General features: G+C 43.2%; 1 protein-coding gene across 1 annotated transcript in view; it reads left to right on the top strand.

The window, feature by feature from the left end:
- Positions 1-23,077, top strand: part of DNAH3 (dynein axonemal heavy chain 3) — a 180,901-nt gene extending 157,824 nt beyond the window's left edge. The window contains exons 53-61 of the mRNA XM_073887961.1: positions 6,579-6,804; positions 8,932-9,176; positions 10,787-10,903; positions 14,588-14,742; positions 15,558-15,725; positions 17,298-17,440; positions 20,206-20,410; positions 21,092-21,229; positions 22,679-23,077. Of these exons, the coding sequence (XP_073744062.1) occupies positions 6,579-6,804; positions 8,932-9,176; positions 10,787-10,903; positions 14,588-14,742; positions 15,558-15,725; positions 17,298-17,440; positions 20,206-20,410; positions 21,092-21,229; positions 22,679-23,032 (1,751 nt within the window). The 3' untranslated portion in view covers positions 23,033-23,077. The remainder of the gene's footprint in view (positions 1-6,578; positions 6,805-8,931; positions 9,177-10,786; positions 10,904-14,587; positions 14,743-15,557; positions 15,726-17,297; positions 17,441-20,205; positions 20,411-21,091; positions 21,230-22,678) is intronic.
- The last annotated feature ends 1,849 nt before the right edge of the window (positions 23,078-24,926 follow it).

Raw genomic sequence — 24,926 nt, 5'->3', positions numbered from 1 at the left:
TAGTACCTCACACTAGGAACCACATTCTATCTGGTTGTCTTTCCTGATTAAGATTTGATCAGGCCTCTCAGGCATTGTCAGTGTGATCTACCTCCCCATTCCACTTCCCTTGTAAAGCTCCCCATCGGCCTCACACTTAATGTGATGATGGTTCTTAATCTTGGCTGCCCATGGGAATCACCTGGGAGGGCTTTAAGAAAAATCTCCAAGTGCAGGCCATGCCCTCCACCAATTAAATTAAAATCTTTGTGAATGAGGCCCAGGCATTATGTTTTATAAGCTTTTCGGATAATTCCAGTATGTTTTGGAAACAACCGACCTGATGATTTTTAGCAACCTTAACAAAATTATTCCCCAGATCCCTTATTTCATTAAGGGTTGCAAAACGATGTTTTAATTCTATCACTCCTTCCACATTTAGTAGCTGGAACTCTTCTATAAAGAAGAATTTTCCTTTATCATCTCTTTGGTTTACTTTGACTGTGTGTAGTTCAAAAAGGACCAGCAGAATAGACGTTTGGTTCATTCCTTGATTTCTCAGCTTTTGGATTAATGAATTGGTAACCTGCAAAGTTACTTAAACTGGTAAGATTTTCTTTGAGCCATTGTGAGCCCATAGATTTTTCTTTCTTTTTTTTTTTTTAAGATTTATTTATTTATTTGAGAGAGAGAGAGAGTGTGTGGGGAGGGACAGAGGGAGAGAAGCAGACTCTGCTAAGGGCAGAGCCTGACATGGGGCTCAATCCCACAACCCTGAGATCATGACCCAAGCAGAAATCAAGAGTTGGACGCTCAAATGACCGACTGAGCCACCCAGGCGCCCCGTGAGTGCATAGATTTTAACATGGTGGCTGTTTCAAACATGGCGGTGTCTTATTATTTATCATTCTTTTTGATTCTCAAGTCATTCAGTCCCCGGCCTGTGGGTGCTCCTTCACACCTAAAGTTCTCACATAACCCCAGTAGTTTTTTATAGCTTCCTTGCTGTATAGAATTACCATGTATTCTGGGCTCAGCTTGTACAGACGTTTCTTGAAGGAACTCCAGTTCTTTCGGCAGAGGCCAGGGCATTTGGAAACCACAATCTGGGTGCTACCAGATGGATCATTGATTGAAGACCTTACTGCTCTTTCTGGCTGTGTCTACCCTGTTCGTTCCATCAGTGCTTTGAGTTTTTATCTTCAATGACCGTGCTTTCCATTTCTAGAAGTTTTATTTGTTTTATTCCAAATCCATGTATTTTTTTTCCACAGAATTCTGAATTTCATTATGCTTTGTGGTCCATCTTTTAATGATTTTTAGATGTGTTTCTTTCATGGTCTTTCTTAGAGATTATATTAATCTGCTAGAGCTGCTAAAACAAATACCAAAAACTCAGTGGTTTAAACAAGAGAAATTTATTTTCTCCAAATTCTGGAGATTAAAAATCCAAAATCAAGGCGTCAGCAGGGTTAGTTTCTTCTTTTTTTTTTTTTTCTTTTCTTTTCTTTTTAAGATTTTTTATTTATTTATTTATTTATTTTTTAATTTTTATTGTTATGTTAATCACCATATATTACATCATTAGTTTTTGATGCAGTGTTCCATGATTCATTGTTTGTTCATAACACCCAGTGCACCATGCAAAACGTGCCCTCCTCAATACCCATCACCAGGCTAACCCATCCCCCCACCCCCCTACCCTCTAGAACCCTCAGTTTGTTTTTCAGAGTCCATCATCTCTCATGGTTCATCTCCCCCTCTGACATACTCCCCTTTTCTTCCTCTCCTGTTATCTTCTTCTTTTCCTTTTTTCTTAAAATATGTTGCGTTATTTGTTTCAGAAGTACAGATCTGTGATTCAACAGTCTTGCACAATTCACAGCGCTCACCGTAGCACATACCCTCCCCAATGTCTATCACCCAGCCATCCCATCCCTCCCACCCCCAACCACTCCAGTAACACTCAGTTTGTTTCCTGAGATTAAGAATTCCTCATATCAGTGAGGTCATGTGATACATGTCTTTCTCTGATTGACTTATTTCACTCAGCATAACACCCTCCAGTTCCATCCACGTCGTTGCAAATGGCAAGATCTCATTCCTTTTGATGGCTGCATAATATTCCATTGTGTATATATACCACCTCTTCTTTATCCATTCATCTGTCGATGGGCATCTTGGCTCTTTCCACAGTTTGGCTATTGTGGACATTGCTGCTATAAACATTGGGGTACACGTACCCCGTCGGGTCCCTACATTTGTATCTTTGTGGTAAATACCCAGTAGTGCAATTGCTGGATCGAACGGTAGCTCTAATTTCAACTGTTTGAGGAACCTCCATACTGTTTTCCAGAGGGGTTGCACCAGCTTGCATTCCCACCAACAGTGTAGGAGGGTTCCCCTTTCTCCACATCCCCGCCAACATCTGTCGTTCCCTGACTTGTTAATTTTAGCCATTCTGACGGGTGTGAGGTGGTATCTCATTGAGGTTTTGATTTGGATTTCCCTGATGCCGAGTGATGTTGAGCACTTTTTCATGTGCCTGTTGGCCATTTGGATGTCTTCTTTGGAGAAATGTCTGTTCATGTCTTCTGCCCATTTCTTGATTGGATTATTTGTTCTTTGGGTGTTGAGTTTGATAAGTTCTTTATAGATTTTGGATACTAGCCCTTTATCTGATATGTCGTTTGCAAATATTTTCTCCCATTCTGTCGGTTGTCTTTTGGTTTTGTGGACTGTTTCTTTTGCTGTGCAAAAGCTTTTTATCTTGATGAAATCCCAATAGTTCATTTTTGCCCTGGCTTCCCGTGCCTTTGGCGATGTTTCTAGGAAGAAGTTGCTGCGGCTAAGGTCGAAAAGGTTGCTACCTGTGTTCTCCTTTAGGATTTGGATGGACTCCTGTCTCACGTTTAGGTCTTTCAACCATTTGGAGTCTATTCTTGTGTGTGGTGTAAGGAAATGGTCCAGTTTCATTCTTCTGCATGTGGCTGTCCAATTTTCCCAACACCCATTTGTTGAAGAGACTGTCTTTTTGCCATTGGACATTCTTTCCTGCTTTGTCAAAAATAAGTTGACCATAGAGTTGAGGGTCCATTTCTGGGCTCTCGATTCTGTTCCATTGATCTATGCGTCTGTTTTTGTGCCAGTACCATACTGTCTTGATGATGACAGCTTTGTAATAGAGCTGGAAGTCCGGAATTGTGATGCCGCCAGCTTTGCTTTTCTTTTTCAGTATTCCTCTGGCTATTCGGGGTCTCTTCTGGTTCCATACAAATTTTAGGATTATTTGTTCCATTTCTTTGAAAAAAGTGGATGGTATTTTGATGGGGATTGCATTGAATGTGTAGATTGCTCTAGGTAGCATTGACATCTTCAGGGTTAGTTTCTTCTGAGGCCTCTTTCCTTGGCTTGTTTTTGGCCAACTTCTCCCTGCATCTTTATATGGTTTTCTCTCTGTGAGTGTGTCTATGTCCCAGTCTCCTCGTCTTATGAGGACACCAGTGCTATTGGATTAGGACCTCACCTAATGACCTCATTTTAACTTAATTATCCCTTTCAAAACCCCATCTCTAAATAAAGCCACATTCTGAGATTCTAGGAATTAGGACTTTAACATATGGATTTGAAAGGGACACAATTCAGTCCATAACAGAGACCATACGTAATCTTTGAGGGTATTAATTCTTCTGAATGCTCTATGTGCTGACTATCCCTTATAGTCATATATTTCCTCATGTAGTTTATAATTTGTTATTGTGAGTTCACAATCAGCAAGCTTGTGTTATTTCGTGGGAGTCTCATAATACCTTGGGTTTTAGAAGTGCCCCAACAGAACAACTTTGCATTTGCAAACCCTGATGCCCCAGGGGTTTTGCCATTCTGGATCAATTTTATGGGAAATTTCTCAATTTGGGAATCCCATCCAAAGGGTACCATAAACTCACACCATTCATCCGCACGTGGCAAAGGCTTCGTGTGTTGTTTTCTCAGTGGAGAGTTGTTTACTTTCTACCCAGGTGACGAGCTTCCACATTGCTTCTTGACCAGTAGCCAGTTTCTGGCCACCTTCACATGAAGATGCAGCCCTTTGAGGATCCTAACTTATGCAAAAGTCTCAGTTCCAGCCTCCCTGTCTCTTATGAGTGCAAAAGTCATGTCTCCACAAACTCCCAACATCTAGACTGGTTAAATGAAATATGGTATATTCCAATAGTGAAATACTGAGTAATCACGAAAAAGAATAAGACTTTGCTGTACATATAGTCATACCTCGTTTTATTGCACTCCACTTTATTGCACTTTGCAGGTGCAGTGGTTTTTTTGTTTTTGTTTGTTTTACACATTGAAGGTTTGTGGCAACCTGCATCAAGCAAGTCTGTTTGTGCCTTCTTTTTTTCTTCTTTCCTTCCTTCCTCTTCCTCTTTCTTTCTTTCTCTCTTTCTCCCTCTCTCTTTCTTTCTTTCTCTTTTTTAAGATTTTATTTGTTTATTTGAGAGAGAGAACACGAGTGGGAGGGGGGCAGAGGCAGAGGGAGAAGCAGACTCCCCGCTGAGCAGGGAGCCTGATGTGGGGTTCGATCCCAGGACTCCAGGACCATGACTTGAGCCGAAAGCAGATGCTTAACTGACTGAGCCACCCAAGTGCCCCTCTTTTTTTTTTAAAGAGAACAAGTTGGGGCACCTGGGTGGCTCAATCGGTTAAGCATCTGCCTTCAACTCAGGTCATGATCCCAGGGTCCTAGGATTGAGTCCCACATCGGGCTCCTTGCTCAGCGGGGAGCCTGCTTCTCCCTCTGCCTCTGCCTCTCCCCCCTGCTTGTTCTCTCTCTTTCTCACTCACTCTCTCTCTCTGACAAATAAATAAAATCTTTAAAAAAAAATAAAGAGAACAAATCTACACCTTTATTTACTTTTCAGTCAGTTTAAATCCTTGAGGGGTATAGCATCACACGGTTCTGTGGCCAATGGCCTTGGCAGGAAAGTTGCTTCAGAATTTGGCACAAGCCATGCCACTGTTTCCATGAGCATGAGTTAATTTTCCTCATATTACTCTATTTTTGTTCAGTTTGCCACCAGGAGTCACTGTGTTGTTCTTTGCTTCGTACACATAAGCACATCTCTTGCCTAGACAGAATTCAGTTTCATGTTGAGCATAAACACCTCCAATTTTAAGAAGAGCTGTCTTCTCCCTCTGGTTCTGGAGAAAAATAGCCTTGGAGCACAGCCTTCCAGATGTATTTGTCGATTTAGGAGTCCTGTTCCCAGGGACACCTGGGTGGCTCAGTTGGTTAAGCGTCTGCCTTTGTCTCAGGTCATGATCCCAGGGTCCTGGGATTGAGTCCCACGTCGGGCTCCTTGCTCAGCAAGGAGCCTGCTTCTCCCTCTGCCTGCCTGTCTCTCTCTCTCTGATAAATAAATAAAATCTTAAAAAAAGAAAAAAAAAAAAGGAGTCCTGTTCCCCGCAGGCTCCACAGGCTCCAAGGTGGTAGAAAGAGTATTGGTGCAACTTTTCAAACAGCATTTGCTCACTTCATGTCTTGGGTCACATTTGGGTAATTCTTGGCCATATTTCAAACTTTTTCATTCTTACTATGTTTGTCACGGTGATCTGTGATCAGTGATTGCAACTTACTGAAAGCTCACATGATGGTTAGCATTTTTTAGCAATGAAATATTGTAAAGTTAAGGTAAATGCATTGTTTTTTTTATATATAATGCTATTGCACCCTTAATGGATGACAGAATAGTATAGACATAACTTTTATATGTACTGAGAAGCCAAAAAAAAAATCATTTGTTCACTTTATTGCAATATTCACTTTATTGCGGTGGTTTGGAACCAAACCCACAGTATCTCTGAGGTATGCTTGTATTGATGTGGAAAGATCTAAATGAGAGCAGCAAATGTAGTTTTCTATATATGCATTTATTTCAATGCATAAAATATCTCTGGAAGGATTCACAAAGAGCTAGTAACTTTGGCTGCCTCTGAGGAAGAGAGAAGTGAAAGAGACTTACTTGAAATTTCACTATACACATGCCTATTTTTCTAGTAAAATACATTTGTAACAAACTAGTTTCTAGTTCTTTGGTTGTGTGCTCACCTCTCTAGTTTTGAGTTCCCCCTTCATTTTTGGCACTTGGGAATTTCTCTTTCGTTCAGACTCTGAATTTTTTTCTGGTATGTGTAATTTTTTTTTAATCAAGAATGTCTAAGAGATGATGGACTCTGAAAAACAAACTGAGGGTTCTAGAGGGGAGGGGCTGGGGAGATGGCTTAGCCTGGTGATGGGTATTGAGGAGGGCACATTCTGCATGGAGCACTGGGTGTAATGAACAAACAATGAATCATGGAACAGTACACCAAAAAAAAAAAAAAAAAAAAAGAATGTCTATGTATTCAGAACAAAAGAGGAATCAACAGTAGCTTCTTTTACCCTCTTACCAGAAATCTAAAGCTTCCGCATAGAGATGCTTTTTTTGTAGTTGACAGGAGCCAGTGATTTTGATGTAACCCTTCCTTCTGCATTGTTATTGTTAATATGGTCTTAGTTGGCCTGTCCTTTTTCAAAAGCCCCCTTTTCTTCCTGGGTGCAGGCCTGCTGAAGTTTGCCAATGACCTTGGCATGGGAGGTGCCAGAACACAGACCATCTCCCTTGGCCAAGGCCAAGGCTCCATTGCTGCCAAAATGATCAACACTGCCATCATAGATGGGACCTGGGTGGTGTTACAGAACTGCCACCTGGCCACGAGCTGGATGCCCACGCTGGAGAAGATCTGTGAGGAGGTGATTGTTCCTGAACGCACTAACATAAGATTCAGGTGAGGTGCCACCCTGCCCACCCCCCCAACAGCCTGTTTCTGGGCCCCACCCTTGAGCTCCAGACATCATGCTGGTGGCTGGGAATGCAAAGGTGAACAAACACAGTTCTGCTTTTAAGAAGCTCTCAGGCTAACAGAAGACAGACCACAGATAAGTGATGTTGACACCATGCAATATCTTCCGTACTTGTTTACACAAGAACCATGGAACAGGGAAGGGAAAGTTGGGGAATGCCCGGAGGCCTGACAGTTACGTGGGGTTTTGAAAGATGAATAGGAGTTTGCCAGGAAAGACATTTCAGGCAGAAGGGACAGCATCTGTAAAAGCAAAAGTGTGTATGAAGGAAACACTGAGCCATTATTCTATGACTGTGGGGTATATGCTGTGAGACATTGTTGGGGGATGTACTATGAGATGTGTCTGGGAAGGTAGATTCAATGTCAGCAAATCTGATTTTTTTTTAAATTGTGTTGAAAAAACCTTACCTGGAGTATAGACACCATTGTCCACCATTGTCCACGCTGCTCTATCCTATATTTCTTGGGCTCTGCAGAATTGTAATCAATATTAGAAACGTCTACTTGTTTTTTGTGAACTTTAAGCCCGGAAACACTGGGCCTTGGTTTTTGCATATACAGAAGGATGAGATAAACCAGACAGACTTCAAAGCCTTTTTCAACTCAAATGTTCTCTTATTCCGGGCCAAGGGTCAGCAAACGATGGCCTGCAGACCAAATACAGCCTGGTACCTGTTTTGCTTAGCTTGTAAGCTAAGAATAACTTTATACATTTTTAGATGGTTGGGAAAAAAAACGAAACAAGAATAATATTTCATGACACATGAAAACTAAATGAAATTCAAACTTCAGTGTCCACAAATAAAGTTTTATTAAAATACAGCCATGCTCATTCATACACTGACTGCTTTCACATTACAAGCCGTTGTGACCGAGACCATATGGCTTGCAGAGCCTACAATATTTACTCTTTGATCTTTTATAGGAAAAGCTTGCCAACTCCTGTCCTAGGCCACAAAGCTTGCTAGTTATTTTCATTTTAGTCATGTCTGCCCCAAAACAGGAAAGTGTTTGGTGTTTATTTACAAAGCCAGATTAGGCCATAGTTTATTGTATTCGTGAAAGACTCATATAAGATTCATGGAAGATTTTAAGGGGGATCCATCAGTTTCAGGAATTCTATCTAGTTCGGGATGGTGAGTTGACTAAATACTGTCAATGACACACTCAATGAACAAAAAATTATTCATGCTGACATTAAGGTCTTCTATACTACGGTCCTAACCCAAAAGTCGTTACCTCAGGTGCCTCCAGGATCCAGGAATATAACATACATGAGTGCAGAGGACAGGCACAAGGGATCTAGCAGTTCCCACACTATGCTAGCAGTCATCATGGGCAGTAAGCCTCGCTGTCCGACATCAACGGAGCGATGTGGCGACAGTGGTGAACTAGAAGCCCGTGCCCTTTAGAGAAGAGCAGTGACTGCCTAATACCAAGTGACTGTTGCCATACAGGAAGGCAGGCCCCTTGTGATTGGATTTTCTGATTATTTTCAAGGGAAGGTGGGAATCTAGAATTCAAAAAAAAAAAAAAACCTAGATTTTTAAAAGTTGGCAACTACTTCAAAACTATGCTATAATGTGGTGTTGGTTTGCAAGGTATGGGCTAAGCACCACCTAACTGCAGCCTGAAGTCAGGCCTCAAGCTACATGTTCATAGTCTCTTCTCTTCCTTCCTGGCCACTCCTGGGGTGCCAGGGATAGTACCTGGCCATCACAGATGCTCAGGTAGTCTAGCACAGGCGGGGGGTGGGCAGGGGGGGAATGTGGTGTGGCATTTAAGAGAGGGCCTTTGTCAGTTGCTTCTAAGTATTTTGTCCTTGAAAAACCCACGTGACCTCTGCCTGCCTCCATTTCCTCATTGGTACAAGGGGATAGCTAATCCCTTCACATAGCCACCCTGGATTCAAGTGAAGGAAGGACACATATTCTCATGGGGTTTGGCATCTAGTAGTGCTTAATACACGGTGGCTATTATTTTTTGTTATCGTTTTTCTATATAACTTACTGTATTGCTCTAACTAGTTTAGGTCTGTTGTTCTTCCAGACTCTGGTTAACCAGCTATCCATCAGAGAAATTTCCAGTTAGCATCCTCCAAAATGGGATCAAAATGACCAACGAGCCCCCCAAGGGGCTCCGGGCCAACCTTTTGCGCTCCTACCTCAGTGACCCCATCTCGGACCCCCTATTCTTCCAAAGCTGCACAAAGGCAGTCATGTGGCAAAAGCTGTTGTTTGGCCTTTGTTTCTTCCATGCCATTGTTCAAGAGAGGAGAAACTTCGGACCCCTAGGTAAGAGGTGATAGTGCAGGTGGGCTGCTGGGGCACAGATCACACACAGATAGAGGTGTGTATTCGAGTTTGTACTCAGAGAGGGTTGCCAGTAAAATGCTGTGTAAGTATATGCCGTGTAATATTTGGGACAGACTTAGACTAAGCATGATTTGTTTATCTGAAATTTAACTTTCACTGACTGTCCTGTACTTTTACTTAATAAATCTGGCAGCCCCTATAACCAGGTCACTACCAATGTCAGGGAAAGAGCTGATGCTCCAAAATCAGAGGTCTCCTAATTACTGAAGTAATATGTTGATGAGAAGATTGTAGGCCCTTCCCTTCAATGGGTATTTGCTTATCTTAGGCAGGAGGGAGTTGTCCCTCCAGAGTTGTCCCTCGTGCCTACTCCCCCAGGGAGTTGTCACCAGCTAATTTATGACATTGTAAGTAGTTCTCTACACATGTACGTAAGAATGAAAGAAATACAACCTGGACATTTGTGCTTCTTCCTGAAAAAATAAAAATAAATTTCATTATTAATGTAACCTATCCATGGCCTAACTTAATTTAATACTTTATATTAACTTAATACTCTTGTTAGAGGAGAACATCAAATTGCTAAATACAGATTCTATATCCACTTGGTTTTAAGGTTGGGCTGCCTCTGATTTTGTTCAATAGCCTTGAAATGACCCACCTCGAGGTATTTTCAGCTGTTCTTTTGGGTTAGATAAGGAGGCAAACTGTCCTCTTGGTGATTCTCTCTGAGCATCCTCTTTCCTTCTACCATCACACCATAGCTCCACAGACCACCTGACCCTTCCACAGAGGGGTGCAGGGATGAAACAGTCGTGGGGGGGGGGCGACATTCCCCCTGCATCTGAGTTTCATACACCACATTCTCCCACCACTGTTCTTCCACCCACACCAGATTTCCAAAAATCCACGTAATAGTTTGGCTTGCAACCAACTGGCCAGTTGTGTTTTGTGTTTTGTGTGCCAGACCACGGATTTTATTATTTTGTTATATTTTTTATTTGCACGTAAATGTTCGGGAGGAAATTAAACGTCTTTATTGAACACAGGTCTGACCATACCTACCCTGCTGTCTCCCACCACGCCCAGTTAGTTCATGCATTTGTGGCCCTTTCCCAGACCCACTGGGCGTTCATCACTAAGCCCTTGAAAATGCAAGTGATACTTTCTTCGAAGTTGGCTATCCCATTTTCCCATGAGCACAATGAGGGGAATTCTCAAAGCTGACTTAGTTCTGTTGCCTAATCATAGATACTGTTCTCTAGCTATGCTTTAGTGTTATTTTTGGAACTCTGTGCATTACCACAGTATTCCAGTGAATAATTCTCATTCCACAAATCCCACGATATTAACATCCACCTTAACAAATGGGGAGATCCATAAGGAAATTGATTTTAGAATGGATGTTTTCTCAGGCAGAATGGCTCCCACATTGGCAGTAAATGTCAAGGCTAATAGTTGGCCTGGTGCTTGATATTCATGGGGCTGAAAGAGGCTCCTGATTCATAATGATGCTTAACTCTACAGCTCAACGTCTGAGTGGAAATTATGAGCTCTTGGCACTGAAGCCTCTTCCATGCTTTGTGCAGGTTGGAATATTCCTTACGAATTCAATGAATCTGACCTGAGGATTAGTATGCGGCAGATCCAGATGTTTCTGAATGACTACAAGGAGGTGCCATTTGATGCTCTAACTTACCTAACAGGTATTTATGGGAGGAAGCTTTGCAGTTATAAATCTCCTGTATCATACTCCACCCTTCTACCCTTCTGATCCCATCTCTATTCATTTACTTACTCACTCAGTATTCCTCTTTCAACTAACATTGAGCTCTTACTAATGCTGGTCACCATGCCAGATATTGTAAAAAACTAAGATACAATTCCTACCTTCAAGCGGCTCACAGTCTACAAAGGAAAATATATACATATATATATAAATAAATGACAGGGTACCTGGGTGGTTCAGTCGGTTGGGCATCTGCCTTCGGCTCGGTCATGATCTTGGGTCCTGGAATCGAGCTCCACATTGGGCTCTCTGCTTAGCAGGGAGTCTGCTTCTCCTTCTCCCTCTGTCCTTCCCCGCACTCGGGCTCTCTCTGTCTCTCTCTCTCAAGTAAATAGATAAAATCTTTTTTTAAAAAGAAATAAAAGACAATACAGTGGTAAGTTCAACAAGAGAAATATTTATGAAGTAGAAAGGTAGCACAATGATTAAATCTCAGGGATGGGGTAGGGGATGATCATGGAGAACTTCCTGAAGGCATAAAGGATGAGTTTTGAGGGACGAATAGGAGTTTATAAGTGGAAGAAGAAAGTAGGGTAGGCCATGGGAAGGAAGAAGGAGAGCATTCCCAACAGAGGTTCCCTGAGGTGAAAACAGCACTTGCTGTTTTGTATTAAAGCAGTCTATCAGCAACCTTTTATTAGTCACCCAATATATACTAGTACATAATATGGAAGAACGTAAATGTATAAAATTTGGTTGCTTCCCTCAAGGAACACATCATGTAACCCCAGAGATAGAAGATAAATTATAGACGGGCTAAGTGAGTGGAATACCATGGCCAAAGGTCAAAATGCATCCTAGTAGGAAAACCCTGGGCATTTTCAAGATTACACACAAGTTTCTTCCTTAGCTCCATATGTTAGGGAGTTTGTCTGGATACGTTCCCCGATCATGCGGCAGGCACTCTATATACACAGTCATCACATCCAGTCTCCATAGCAACCTTATGAGCTTCACGTTAGTGACCCCATTTTATAGCTGGTGAGACTGAGGCCTCTGGACAGTGGTTCTCAACCAAGGGCAGTTTAGCCCCCAAGGGGACATTTGGCAATGTCTGGAGACATTTTTGGCTGCTACTGAGTAGAAGCCGGGGATGCTGCTAAACATGCATCATTGTCCTACAATGCATAGGACAGCCCCCACCACACAGAACTATCCACTGCAACATGTTAATAGTGCGAAGATTAAGAAATCTTGCTTTAGAGTAATTAAGTTCAGTTGTAAAAGGTCACGCAGACCTTAACTCAGCACACTGTCCCCTGCAACAAAACCCCAAGTGACACACACAACATAAGGTCAATGGCTATTAGAACTTCTCTAAAGAAGTGAGTCCTATTCCTATCATTTCAGGCCATTCAGAGGCACATGCCAGTGCTCTTCTTCAGAATGCAGAATGAATGTGGGGCACTTGGGTGGCTCAGTCGTTAAGCGTCTGTCTTCGGCTCAGGTCATGATCCCAGGGTCCTGGGATCTAGCCCCGCATCGGGCTCCCTGCTCTGCGGGAAGCCTGCTTCTCCCTCTCCCACTCCCCCTGCTTGTGTTCCTGCTCTCTCTCTCTCTCTCTCTGTCAAATAAATAAATAAATAAATCTTAAAATAAATAAATAAATAAATGTTTAAAAAAAAATAAAAGAATGCAGAATGAATGCATCGTTGCCCTGGGGTATGGTTTTAGTTTTGGACTGTCAGCAGCTCATAAAGCGACCTGCCCCAACCGTGTCAGCCAGCATGAGGATACTCACTTTCCACCTATTCCCGTCAGGATGGACTAGTTAGGCTGAGATAATCAACAATCTGCACATCTCAAGGGTGTAAGAGGTCAAAGGTCCATTTCTCACCCTCTCTACATGTCCAGTGTGAATCGGCAAGGGTCTGTGCTCATTGTCATTATTTATCAGGGGCACGGCTGGCAAAAGCTCCAGTGACTCTCGATGCCACGTCTCAGGACGTATGTGTGTGTCATAATGCCACAGGGAGAACACTGAAGGGCTTGTGCCAGGAATCAAGTGCACACGAACTTGTCTCCCACACCTTGCCCCCTGCAAGGGACCCAGAGAAGTGCAACCTGCCTATATGCGTGGCAGGAAAGAAAAAAAAAACAAATATGGATGATCATTAGAACTCTGTACTGACACTAATCAGAGAGACAGGTCTCATTTTTTGGACAGTTGTTATCAAATTAGATGGCCCAAAGTCAATACATTCTTAATCCGATACCCCCAGCCCTTTAGCAGGGAGAGTAGAGACCTTAGAAGAGACAAAAGCACATCCTGGTGCCTGTAGGAACTTCTGCTCTTGCTACCAGAATAGACATATAAGTAGCTATAAAGAAATGTACCTATCGGGGCGCCTGGGTGGCTCAGTTGGTTAAGCGACTGCCTTCGGCTCAGGTCATGATCCTGGAGTCCCGGGATCGAGTCCCACATCGGGCTCCCTGCTCAGCAGGAAGTCTGCTTCTCCCTCTGACCCTCTTCCCTCTTGTGCTCTCTGTCTCTCATTCTCTCCCTCTCAAATAAATAAATAAAATAAAATAAAATAAAGAAATGTACCTATCAATGGTCTGGACAGCTTCTGCCAGGGCTCAAATTACTCAAGAAGTATGAGCTTCCCCTTAGACCCTTACTTCTCCCTTAATGAACCACCCAGATCCTCCTCCTAGGCATTCAGACCCCTCCAAAACCAAGAGAAGCTGAGGTCTCTCGCCCTGAACTTGGGCCATATTTCCTATTTCTTGTCTGTAGACCTATGTCTTCCTGGAATGGTTGGGATTGGAAATGAGCCCATCTTTCACACACACACTATACACGCAAATGTGTTTCCTCCCTGCAGACTAGTGTGTTGTCCATAACTACAAAATACCAGGTAGCACCCACATACTGTGGAATCTGGACCAGCTAGAAAATGCGTCGTGGGGTTAGTGAGAACAATTTGATGTGGCTTCCAAAGAGTTACCTAATTCTTTTTGTAGAAATCTGAGTGTAGAAACCTGAGTCTCAGAGAATGATATTAATGAAGGGGGTGGAGTATCCCAAAGCAGGATGTATGGGATAATCTCAATTTTCTAAAATAAATAAATATATGTATTTATAATAGCTATAATAAATTGAATGCTTTCTGTGTGCCAAGCACTATACTAGATGTTTTATAAGCTTTATTAACCACAACCTTGTAAAACGGTTACTGCAATTATCTCTACTTCTTGATGGATAAGGAACTGCTGGAATTGGAACCCAGGACTGTCCCATGCCAGGGTGCTTGTCCTGAACCATCTTTCTGTAATGCTTTTCACGTATGTATACACACATACCCACATACCTGAAGAAGTCTAAATGTTCATAGTTACCTCTGGCGGAATTATTGGCGATTTTAGTGTTTTTCTTTCAGTTTATTTCTGCTTTGTAACTTCTAATAAGGTGAATAGGTACTATTTTTGTAGCAAACATAATACCAAAAAGGCCTGGTGTCATCCCAAGGTGAGCATTGGTTTTAGCAACCCTGTGTCTCAGCAGAGCTCCTTGGCTGGAAGAATCCTGTTTTAGGTTAATGACCAAGTTCATTATGACCTTCCTTGGGCTCAACTTCTTCCTGTTGGTTGTCCCCAGGGGAATGTAATTACGGAGGCAGAGTGACTGATGACAAAGACAGGCGTCTCCTGCTGTCCCTTCTGTCCACGTTCTACTGCAAGGAAATTGAGGAGGATCATTACTGTCTCGCTCCTGGAGACATTTACTACATCCCTCCTCATGGCTTCTACCAGGTGAGGGGCTCGGCAATCCCCATGTGGCTAGGGGCTGCAGTGTAGGCAAGGAGGGCCTAGAGGTAGCCTTGGGCTTCCTGACTTAGGCCCATAAACTATTTCCAAAAAGCCCCTAAGAGAGACATTATTACTCTTTAATGAAAACTGAGCATTTGATAGATAAGGCCTTTTCAAAATGTGGGGTCCATCTTGGGGGGTTAAGGGGACAGATGGCTAAAATGAGGCCTTAGTAGTAAACAGGCTAGAAATTGGTACTTGAAAACAAAGGTTCAAAGGGGAAGGACAGAAAAACTGGATGGAAGAATGGGACAGGAAAAAGAAAACAGGAAATCTGTGAGAGATTGAAAAGAGTTTTCTTTTTTTGAACACCTATTATATGTCAAGGCCTAGTCCTCTGTAACCTGACTTATCTTCCCATTTACAAATAAGGAAACTGGGTGTCAAGGTAACACAATTAGTCTGCAATAGAGCTAGGATCCAAATCCAGTTCTGTCTCAATGCAGAGCCAGAACTACTGGGAGGCAGGGGGGAAACAAAGAGAAGCTAGGGGTGGGAAGGGAGATACTCAGACCTCTGCCTTCATACTCACTCCCCAGAAAACTGTATGAGGAAGAGCTTGGGATGTGTTCACCCTGTGTGTGTGTTGGCGGGGGGGGGGGGCCGGGGGGGGTGTTGGTGTGTGGGGTGGTGGGCAGGCGTGACCCGTGCTACCAACCCCGTGTGATTCTTGCTTGGGTTAGGTCTGGCCAAGCCCTGAGTGATCTCTGGGACACCAGGGCACCCGGGTTTGTGTCAATTGAAGATTTCCTTTCCAGTCCTATATCGACTATCTCAGGAACCTACCCATCACAGCCCACCCAGAAGTCTTTGGCCTCCATGAGAATGCTGACATCACCAAGGACAACCAGGAAACCAACCAGCTGTTTCAAGGGGTGCTGCTGACCCTCCCTAGGCAGGCAGGAGGGAGTGGCAAATCCCCTCAGGTAACCAGGTGTTGGGCAGGAGACATAATTCTGTTTCCCGGGCAGTTTTCCACCTGGTGGTCACGCAGGATTGTGGCTGATGACCAGGAGGGCAGAAGAGTGGAGGTCTAGCAGACCCCTGAGGGGAGAGTATGGGTGCCCGGGTCTTCCTGCTGAGAGTCCTTAGATACAGAGCTGGAAGAGCACCAGTGTTTCCAGATTGTCAGCTGCTCCTGGATACTCCTCATGATTCGTTGCTATACCCATATATCATCTACACTCCATTTACATAATATTTAAAACTAAATCTCTTTTGCTTAAAAACATTTCTTTTAAAAGCTGCTCATCAGTACCATAAGTGGAAACCCAATGTCATTTCCAAAAAAGTCATGACAGCCACAAAAAAGAAAATGAAAGTTAAATAGTTATTAGGTTCCTCACAGATGATGTCGCTGAGGCCCTGCTGGCTCCTTGTGGAAAGAGGAAGATCAGCCAGTGTTACAGAGCGTTTAATTAGCACTGATCCGAGACTTTGTCCTTGAGAAGAATGAAAAGTGAAAGGTGGCTGAAACTTGGAAAAAGAGTGACTTTCTCACCATATGATTCAACATGATTTACTCCATGCCCTGGAAACACCTAGAATCAATCATTTTGGGTGCCTTTCATGGTTAGCGCACACTTTATGAAGCGCAGACCCCGTCTACCATCCTCAGTCTACAGATGAGGGTGAAATGAGCATGAGAGGTAGACACCTGCTTCAAAGCATTCATCAGCTCAGGCAGAGCCAGACCCAGGACCACCATCTTCTGATGCCACCATGCCCTCTTCTTTCCCTGTCCTTCCCTTCCCTACCTTCCAAGCTAACCCATGTTCATGGCCTCTCAGCTATGGATTTCTCTTGATTTGGCTCATAGCGCCATAAGTGATAATAGGTATGAAGATAAAGTAGCCTGCTTGGTCTCAGTTTAGGGATGGAAATTCCCCCTCACAGAAGAGAGAAGAGGGAAGGAAGTGCTTGTTCCAAGCCTCTCAGATCCACAGGATGGCCGAGCTCTCTGTCTCTCCCACAGCCGGGTCCTACTCCTTGTTCCTCTAGGCCTGTCCCCTCTCCACTTGGCCAACTCCATTGCCCTGGACTATTCTTGTTCAACACTGAGGAATGGCCTACTGCCTTCCCAGGTGGCCTGTCCTGTCGCTGGCACTGAGCAAGAGGCCCATCTGTACCATGAGCTGGTTCTGAGACGCTGGCTGAGGGAGCTGTAGGAGATGCTCTCCTAGGGCTAACCTTAAAAGACAGGAGTTTGGCAGGGTTCAGTGCTGCCCTGAGGCTACCTGGCTGAGGAGGAATTCCCCGCCCAGCCCTCAGGCTGTCATTGCTCTGCTTTGTTACTTTCTGGGCCAAGAGGCGATGCCTTCCCAAAGACCAGTAGAGAGGTGAGGGCCCTCCTTTTCCCTGGGGCAGAATTGGCTTCTGTGGGAGAGGTCCCAGGAAGGTCATACAGACTCAATGCTCATTGGTTCAGGTTTACCCAGACAAAACCACAGTGCACAGGCCTTGTTTCTCATTCACCTCTCTACTGTCTGCTCTTTAAGGAAGTGATTGAAGAGCTGGCCCAGGACATACTCGCCAAGCTTCCCAATGACTTCGACCTGGAAGTGGTTGTGAAGTTGTACCCCGTGGTCTATGAGGAATCCATGAACACCGTCCTAAGGCAGGAGCTCATAAGATTCAACAGGTGGGCCAGATGGTCTTACTTGGATCCTGGGAACTTGGATCCTGGGAGTTGGAGTGTAGGGGTATGATCTCATGGGCAGTAACAGATGTGTATGCTTGATAAGGGCTGCTGTGCAAAGGAAGTGGCTTGCCTCACTCACAGGGAGGGCTGTCAGTAGGGCCATCCCAGCATGTGTTCACCTACTGTTAAATCATTTTTTCTATTCATTCTCTCCCATTCATGCATATGACACCTGGAAAGTCAGGTTAAAACCAATACCAAGCAGGCTAATAGGAAAAGTAACTATTAGAACCACTTTTCTTAAGCCCTTAGTGTCACGTATGGTTCCAAGTACCATGCTTGTGTTTGCGTTCAGCTGTATAGTAGTCTTTTGAAATATGCACAATTAGTAATCCCTCTGCCACCATTTTACAGATGAGAAAACTGAGACCCAGCAGAGTGAAGTAACTTGCACAAGGTCCCATAGTCATTCAGTGACAGAACTGAGTTTGAACCCAGGCTGTCTGATCCCAGAGCCCATGCACTTAGCCAATACGTGAAATCAATATGAACAGAGAAAGTGGTGGAGAGAAGTTTATCCCATTACCCCAACCACAGAGGTAGGGAAGGGGTGTTATGGGCTGGCCATGGGGCTAAGGGTGTCTGGCCCTACTCACTTCTCCAATTACTATATATAGCATAGAACCCAATAGATCATCTTGACTTGACTTCTAAATAAGACTGAAAGGATTCTCAAAGACCATCTGTGCCAAATGAGAAAAGTCATCACTTCTGCCTTCAAGTCCAAGGTTCTAACTGCTCCCAGTTCTTCATCTGTTACTATCTCCATTTGCCTCATTGCTCAGTTTTAGGGACAGCCCTGACTCTGAAGGACTAGAAAACTGGAAGAATGTCATCTAAAAATTCCTTGCCTTCCCAGTCTCAGGACTAGTTTCTAGAGTCAACAGGCAGTTGGCCATACGGGGGAACCAAGCAAAGTATGGGGTATGAGCTAAAGATGCAGCAGCACTCCTGTGAGTCAGATACCTTGGCATGATGGGAGATAATTGTCATTCATCCAGATATTAAGCCTAATGGCTTGCCTCTTCTAAGGTCACTGGAACTCTTCCTTGGTGGTTGCAGGGGACTTCACTAGCCTTTACCACTGGTCATTGTAACAGAAGAGAACAGGCTAACAGCAATCTTATTTTCCAAAGATGGTCAATGGATTAATCACATTGAGTAATACTCTTACATTCCCCCCCAGTACTTTTTCTGACCTATTCACCGAGTAGTATGAGAAGCCCGAAATGATTAGATGACAGTTCAGCTTCCAATTCAGGGGAGCCATTATTGTGTCTTTTAGGGCAAATGTTCCTTCTCTGGGAGCTAAAACCTTGAAACTAGCAGAACTCATAGTTGCAAAAATAGAAAAAGCTCTTGCAAGTAGGTCTTTAGGTGGAATAGCTACAGATCTTCAGTGTAATCCCTCAGATGGTCACTTTGCCTCTTAACTCCTCAGCAAAGCACATGCACCAAATGTCTGACCCTTAAATTCCTCTTAGTAGGACTATTTAGTGATTACACATCCAGGAATCTCTTTCTTGTATTTGATCATTCTCATATCCCTTTGGCTGGGATTCCAAAAGTCTTTGGAGATGACAAGTTCTCTCTGGTGCATGCTCTTTGGCACTGTCAGGTGAATTCCCTCTGGGCTTGGCTAGGTCTCATAACATAAAGGCCGGAGAGAGAGACAGGCAAACTTGGCATCTCCCAGGATGCCCTTCAGCTGCCTTTTCTCAAGCATGGACCTCATAATCTATAAAAAGAACAACTTTGACAATATGGATCAAATCCCTTCAAATTGTATTACCTTTTTTAAAAAAAGATTTATTTATTTCAGAGAGAGAGATAGAGGGAGAGAGCACATGCATGGGGTGGAGGGACAGAGGAAGAGAGAAACCTAAGCAGACTCCACGCCCAGTGCAAAGCCCAACATGAGGCTTGATCTCACGACCCAGAGATCATGACCTGAGCCAAAACCAAGAGTCAGACACTTAACCTACTGTGCCACCAAGTGCCCAAATTTTATTACCTTTTGACCCAGAAATTCTACCATTACCAGGAAAATCATTAAAAGTTTCCACAAAGATTGATATGGATGGATGTTCCTAGCAATGTTGTTTACAGTGACAACAAACCTAGAAATAACATGTTACAGCAATAGGAAAATTGTTAAATAAAATGAAATACCTTGCAGTCATTAAAAAGGATGATTTAGGGGTGCCTGGGTGGCTTAGTCGTTAAGCATCTGCCTTCGGCTCAGGTCATGATCCCAGGGTCCTGGGATCGAGCCCCACATTGAGCTCCCTGCTCAGCCAGGAGCCTGTTTCTCCCTCTCCTGCTCCCCCTGCTTGTGTTCCCTCTCTAGCTGTCTCTCTCTCTGTGTCAAATAAATAAATAAAATCTTAAAAATAAAAGGATGATTTAGGTTCCTATTGAATTGGAAAGATGCTCCCTCTATGCTAAGAGAGAAAAACAGATACCAAGAAAAATTTATGTTTACATACAGAAAAATTTGGAAAGATAAACATCAAAGTTATCTTTAGGTAATGAGATACTGTGTGATTTAATTTTCTTCTCATCTTCGTAATTTTTCTATGATGAGTGTATATCACTTGTATGACCTTTGAAAGAGGGGAAAAGTGAAAGGAGACCTGGAGTTAGTATACTTGGATAGAATAAAACCAGAGAGACTGGCTGAGCCAGCTCCTTTGTTCTTGCAGGCTGACCAAAGTGGTTCGCGGAAGCCTCATTAATCTTGGCCAAGCTATCAAAGGGCAGGTCCTGATGTCCTCAGAGCTGGAGGATGTCTTCAGTAGCATGGTCGTGGGTAAAGTGCCAGCCATGTGGATGGCCAAGTCCTACCCATCATTAAAGCCACTGGGGGGCTATGTGGCTGACCTGCTGGCCCGCCTGGCCTTCTTCCAGGTACTTGGGAATCAGGGCAACTGGGCACCTGGCATGCTCATTCAGGTGTAGAGGACATTCTGAAATGGACTGAGCACCTACTAGAGACAATCTTCCCAGAGTTGAGGTGGGGGGGGCAGGGGGAGACTTTTCAGAGTCTTTGGAAAGATTATAGCCTATAGAGACAAGAGTAGGAACCAGAATACATGTCACAAACTGGTGGCTCATGGGCCAGATTCGACTGAAAGATATATTCGGTTTGGCTGCCTGGTAATTTAAATTTTTTGAGCAAGTGTGTCAACATTGAATTATTATACATAAAACTCCAGATATTTGTCCTACAAAAAAAAAGGAAGACCTGAAACAATGGGCCTGCATTCCTGAATGGCAACTATTATGAGAGAGTGCTGTTGGCTCAGTTTAGACAAGGCACATAGTTTCCACTGCTAGTCTCTGTTGTACCCCTGATACCAGCTTGCACCAAGCTTTTCTTAAAGTAGAAATATATATAGAAATATATGTCTTTGTACCTTCATTTCAAAAGTGGGAAAATATAAGCTAAACTTAGAGGGCTGCCTGTTTTAAGAAAAATGAGAAAATGAGAAAAGATATTTTTCCTAATGGGACTCATTTACATTATCTGCCTTTGAACTATCTTTGATGTGTTGTTGATTTTGAATTTTTATTTCTGCGGCTCTCCAGGAATGGATTGACCATGGGCCCCCTGTGGTCTTTTGGATCTCTGGATTCTACTTCACACAGTCTTTTTTGACGGGTGTCTCTCAGAATTATGCCCGGAAATACACCATCCCCATTGACCACATCGGATTTGAGTTTGAGGTAGGGGAGCTTTGGGTTAGGCCAGCTCATGGGACCAACCAGGGAAAGCAATGTTGCCTATTTCTTAATGAGTCCGAACATTTGGATGTGTTAAGGCCCAAATGCTTCTGAGATGGTACAAATGAAGTATTTAGCACAAATTAAAATAGCTCCAAAGTTATTCCTGACAGAATCAGAGGATTCCCAAGGCTTTGTCTGTGTGTGTGTGTGTGTGTATGTGTGTGTGTGTGTGTGTATATATATATATATACACACACACACACATATATACACATATGGAATCTTCCCAGAGGAAAGCTCTGCCACCATTATACCATGAAAAATTGAAGCATCTTCCCCCACTGTTTATTCACCATGGCAGACTCTTCCTTTGGAAGGACTCATTTGGTCTTGGGTAGTCCTTTGCTTGGAGTGAAGTCAAAGGAATGTCCAGTAATCAAATATCACTCTGTCCATATATAGAGAGAAAGGAGTAAGATCATCTTGTTGAGAGGTTGCAGACTGGTTGCCTAGGTCTTAATTTAGTTTATGAATGAATTTGATGGTCCTTGAAGACAATGTTAAGCTGAAATTAATGCAATAAAGTAACAAAATAACTGGATAAACATTGGAGAAAAAAGATAAAACCATCTTTTTTGATGTTGAAATGATTGTATACCTAGAAATCCTAAAGACTCTAAAAACACACCTATCAGAATACTGATAGGTATTAGAATACTGATATGGTGGCTGGATACTGGTTAAATATACAAAAATCAATAGCCTTTTCCTATTCTAGCAATAAGTACTTAGAAGTAAAAATGAGAAAAATATTCACAATAACAAAAAGATTACAATTTGAATGATTTTTAAATGGAGTTTGTGATCTCTGGTTCACCATAATCCCTACCACTCCTTGTTTTCCTACACTTGGACCATTTTCTGCACTCACCTGAAGGAATTTGACTTTGCCACCTCTGAACCTAAGCAGTGGTGTGCTGGAGCTGGCTTATATCAACTCACCAGAGCCAGTTGTGGCTGGTTATTACATAGTTGATAGCCTAAAACTGACCATATGCACCATAGACATCAACAAAAACTACAAATCAAGGCTCTATTTCTCCCCACCAGAGAACTGCTTCACCAGCATGTGTCTGAATCTAACCCCTCACTTTATAGATCCAGGTCCAGAAAGGGAAAGGACTATGCAAGGTTGCTAAGCTATAGTTAACATGGCCTCCTGACTCCTACTTTAGTGCATTCTCTATGCCCACCATATATAAGGGCAGCATGCTGACTAGGGATCAGACCCAGTACATGTGTGAGGGCAGGAGGATTATCACAGAAGCCCCAGTGTCCTGGGAAATGCATTTGGGAAAGGCAGGCATTGCAGCAGATATTCTAATCTCTTCATGCTGCCCCATTTAGGGAAATGACAGGTAATAGAACTTACAGCTTCCTCTCTTCCAGGTAACCCCACAAGAAGCGGTCATGGAGAGTAGCCCAGAAGATGGGGCCTACATAAAAGGCCTCTTCTTAGAAGGTGCCCGCTGGGACAGGAAAACAAAGCAGATTGGGGAGTCTTTCCCCAAAATTCTCTATGACCCATTGCCCATTATTTGGCTGAAACCTGGGGAAAGTGCGATGTTTCTGCATCAGAACATTTATGTGTGTCCAGTCTACAAAACAAGTGCCCGAAGAGGCATCCTCTCTACCACAGGCCACTCCACCAACTATGTTCTCTCCATTGAACTACCAACAGACAGGCCCCAGAAGCACTGGATAAACCGAGGGGTAGCCTCTCTGTGCCAGCTGGATAATTAATGGCATCTGTCTCAATGCAGAAAATAAAAGGCATTTCGTTCTTGACCACAGCCTAGCTTTCCTTTCGTAAGAGGCACCTGGTATGATGAGGATGGCAGCAGTTATATAAGTAGAGCACTTGCTATGAGCCAGGATTTCAGAACAGCCCTATAAAGTAGGTTATTATCATCATCCTCATTTGATGGCTGCAGAAACCGTGATACAGAGAAGGTAAGTAAGATCTCCCAAATCAGATAGCTACTAAAATAGTGGAGCCTGGATTTGAACACCGACAGTGGGACTCTTTCTTCAACCTAGACCTTTAGCCATTTGGCTAAGCCCCTTTTTGGTTTTCTCTTGTCGGTTTTGCTATAACTGCCACTGAACTTTTAATTGCTTCTTTCCTCCTCTGTGTAGTCTCAGGTTCAAAGAGGATTGAGCTGCTTTCATTTTTTTAAGGTTTTGATATATTTGAAAATCACTTCTCACAACAATCATGTGGTGGGGTATTATTATGCCCATTTTAGAGATGCAGAAATGGAGGCTTAGAAAAATAACTAGCCCAAGCTTCCACAGTTCATCAGTGGTAGAACTGGGACACAAATACTTCTCTACTAGCCTGCAACAGATGCACAGAAATTTCAGGAAGAAAGGAGACATGAGAGAACCAGTATTTGTTGCAGGCCTACTGCATGCCATGGGTTGTGCCTGGGCCTTTAGATGTCTTGATTGTTCCTCTGTGGTACGTACGACAGTCTCTCCCTCTGGAGGTTCAGGGAAATTATGTAACTTGCCTAAGGTCACCCAGTTCTTTCACATTGCAGAGCCAGGTTTTGAGGCAAGGTCTGTCTGGCTCTAGAAGCCATGCGTTTTTCACTGCCACATGCTGCCTCCCTGCCAACAACTTGGCTGTGTTATGATGTAGAATCTTAAATGTGTAGCTGCAACAGCCATGTCCAAAAAATTTCTAGTTTATCACTGTTTTCCCCCAGGGCCAGCTAGAAGGGAATCCTGAGGGATATGAAAATCACATTTTTGATATATTTACTTCTCAGCTAACTCCTTCACTTAGCTCTTTGGCTCTAAGTGACCTCCTTCAGGGCATTCCACTGGTCAGTTCATTGTTGAGCAAGGACATAAGGCTGGTTTCTCTGCCTCTTCACTAGAAGAAATGTCCTCAAGGTCTTTAATTGTTCCTGAATGTGGGAAGCTTCTGAGAACCAAACAAACATATTCCAGAAACCTTTTCATGGAAACATGGAATTGCTCAAATTCCAATTAAGAACCCTGAATTCTGGTATCAGCAAATTATCTGAGAGATCCTAGAGATTAAGTACAAAAGCGCCGTTCTCCAAATTGTGCCAGGAGGCAATAAAGAAACAGTGAAGAGGAGCAGTCTCTTACAGCTCATTGCAGGTTATTTAATAGTTTTTTGGTTTTTGGCGGGGGGGAAAGACGGGGTTTTTTTTTACACCCCAATGGGGGAAAGAAAGTCAGAATGAATAGAGCTGAAACTGCTGTTATCATTCCAAGTAAGATTGTTAGTCATGTGAGATGGAAAGATGGTCAGGATCCCAAATGCCTGAATCTTGGACTGGGTAAGTCATATTGTAAGCTTGAAGAGAGTGAGGGGGTTGCTAACAGAACAATTGAATTTTAGTTATCTAACCCCCGGTTTCAGCAACAAAAAGCTGAGGGAAGCAAGGACAGACTGTTTCATTCCTCAGGGGTCAAGGGACAGAATGTTTCTGTACGATGGATTAAATTTTTGTAATTTAAAAAATTTCCTCCACTTTGAAAAGAAAGAGTGCCCTAAATTTGAGGTCATTGTCTACTGGGGCCAATATCGTAATTAATGTCTCCCCCTGGAAAGTGCAGTTTGTTCTTCAGAAATCCTGGTGAGTTAGAGGCTGGA

The sequence above is a fragment of the Callorhinus ursinus genome, unplaced genomic scaffold (assembly GCF_003265705.2).
Source record: "Callorhinus ursinus isolate GAN/ISIS: 27379988/994484 unplaced genomic scaffold, GSC_fseal_2.0 scaffold85, whole genome shotgun sequence".
Classification (NCBI taxonomy): domain Eukaryota; kingdom Metazoa; phylum Chordata; class Mammalia; order Carnivora; family Otariidae; genus Callorhinus; species Callorhinus ursinus.
Note: the sequence above shows the minus strand (reverse complement) of the source record. Positions and strands in the feature narration are given on the sequence as shown.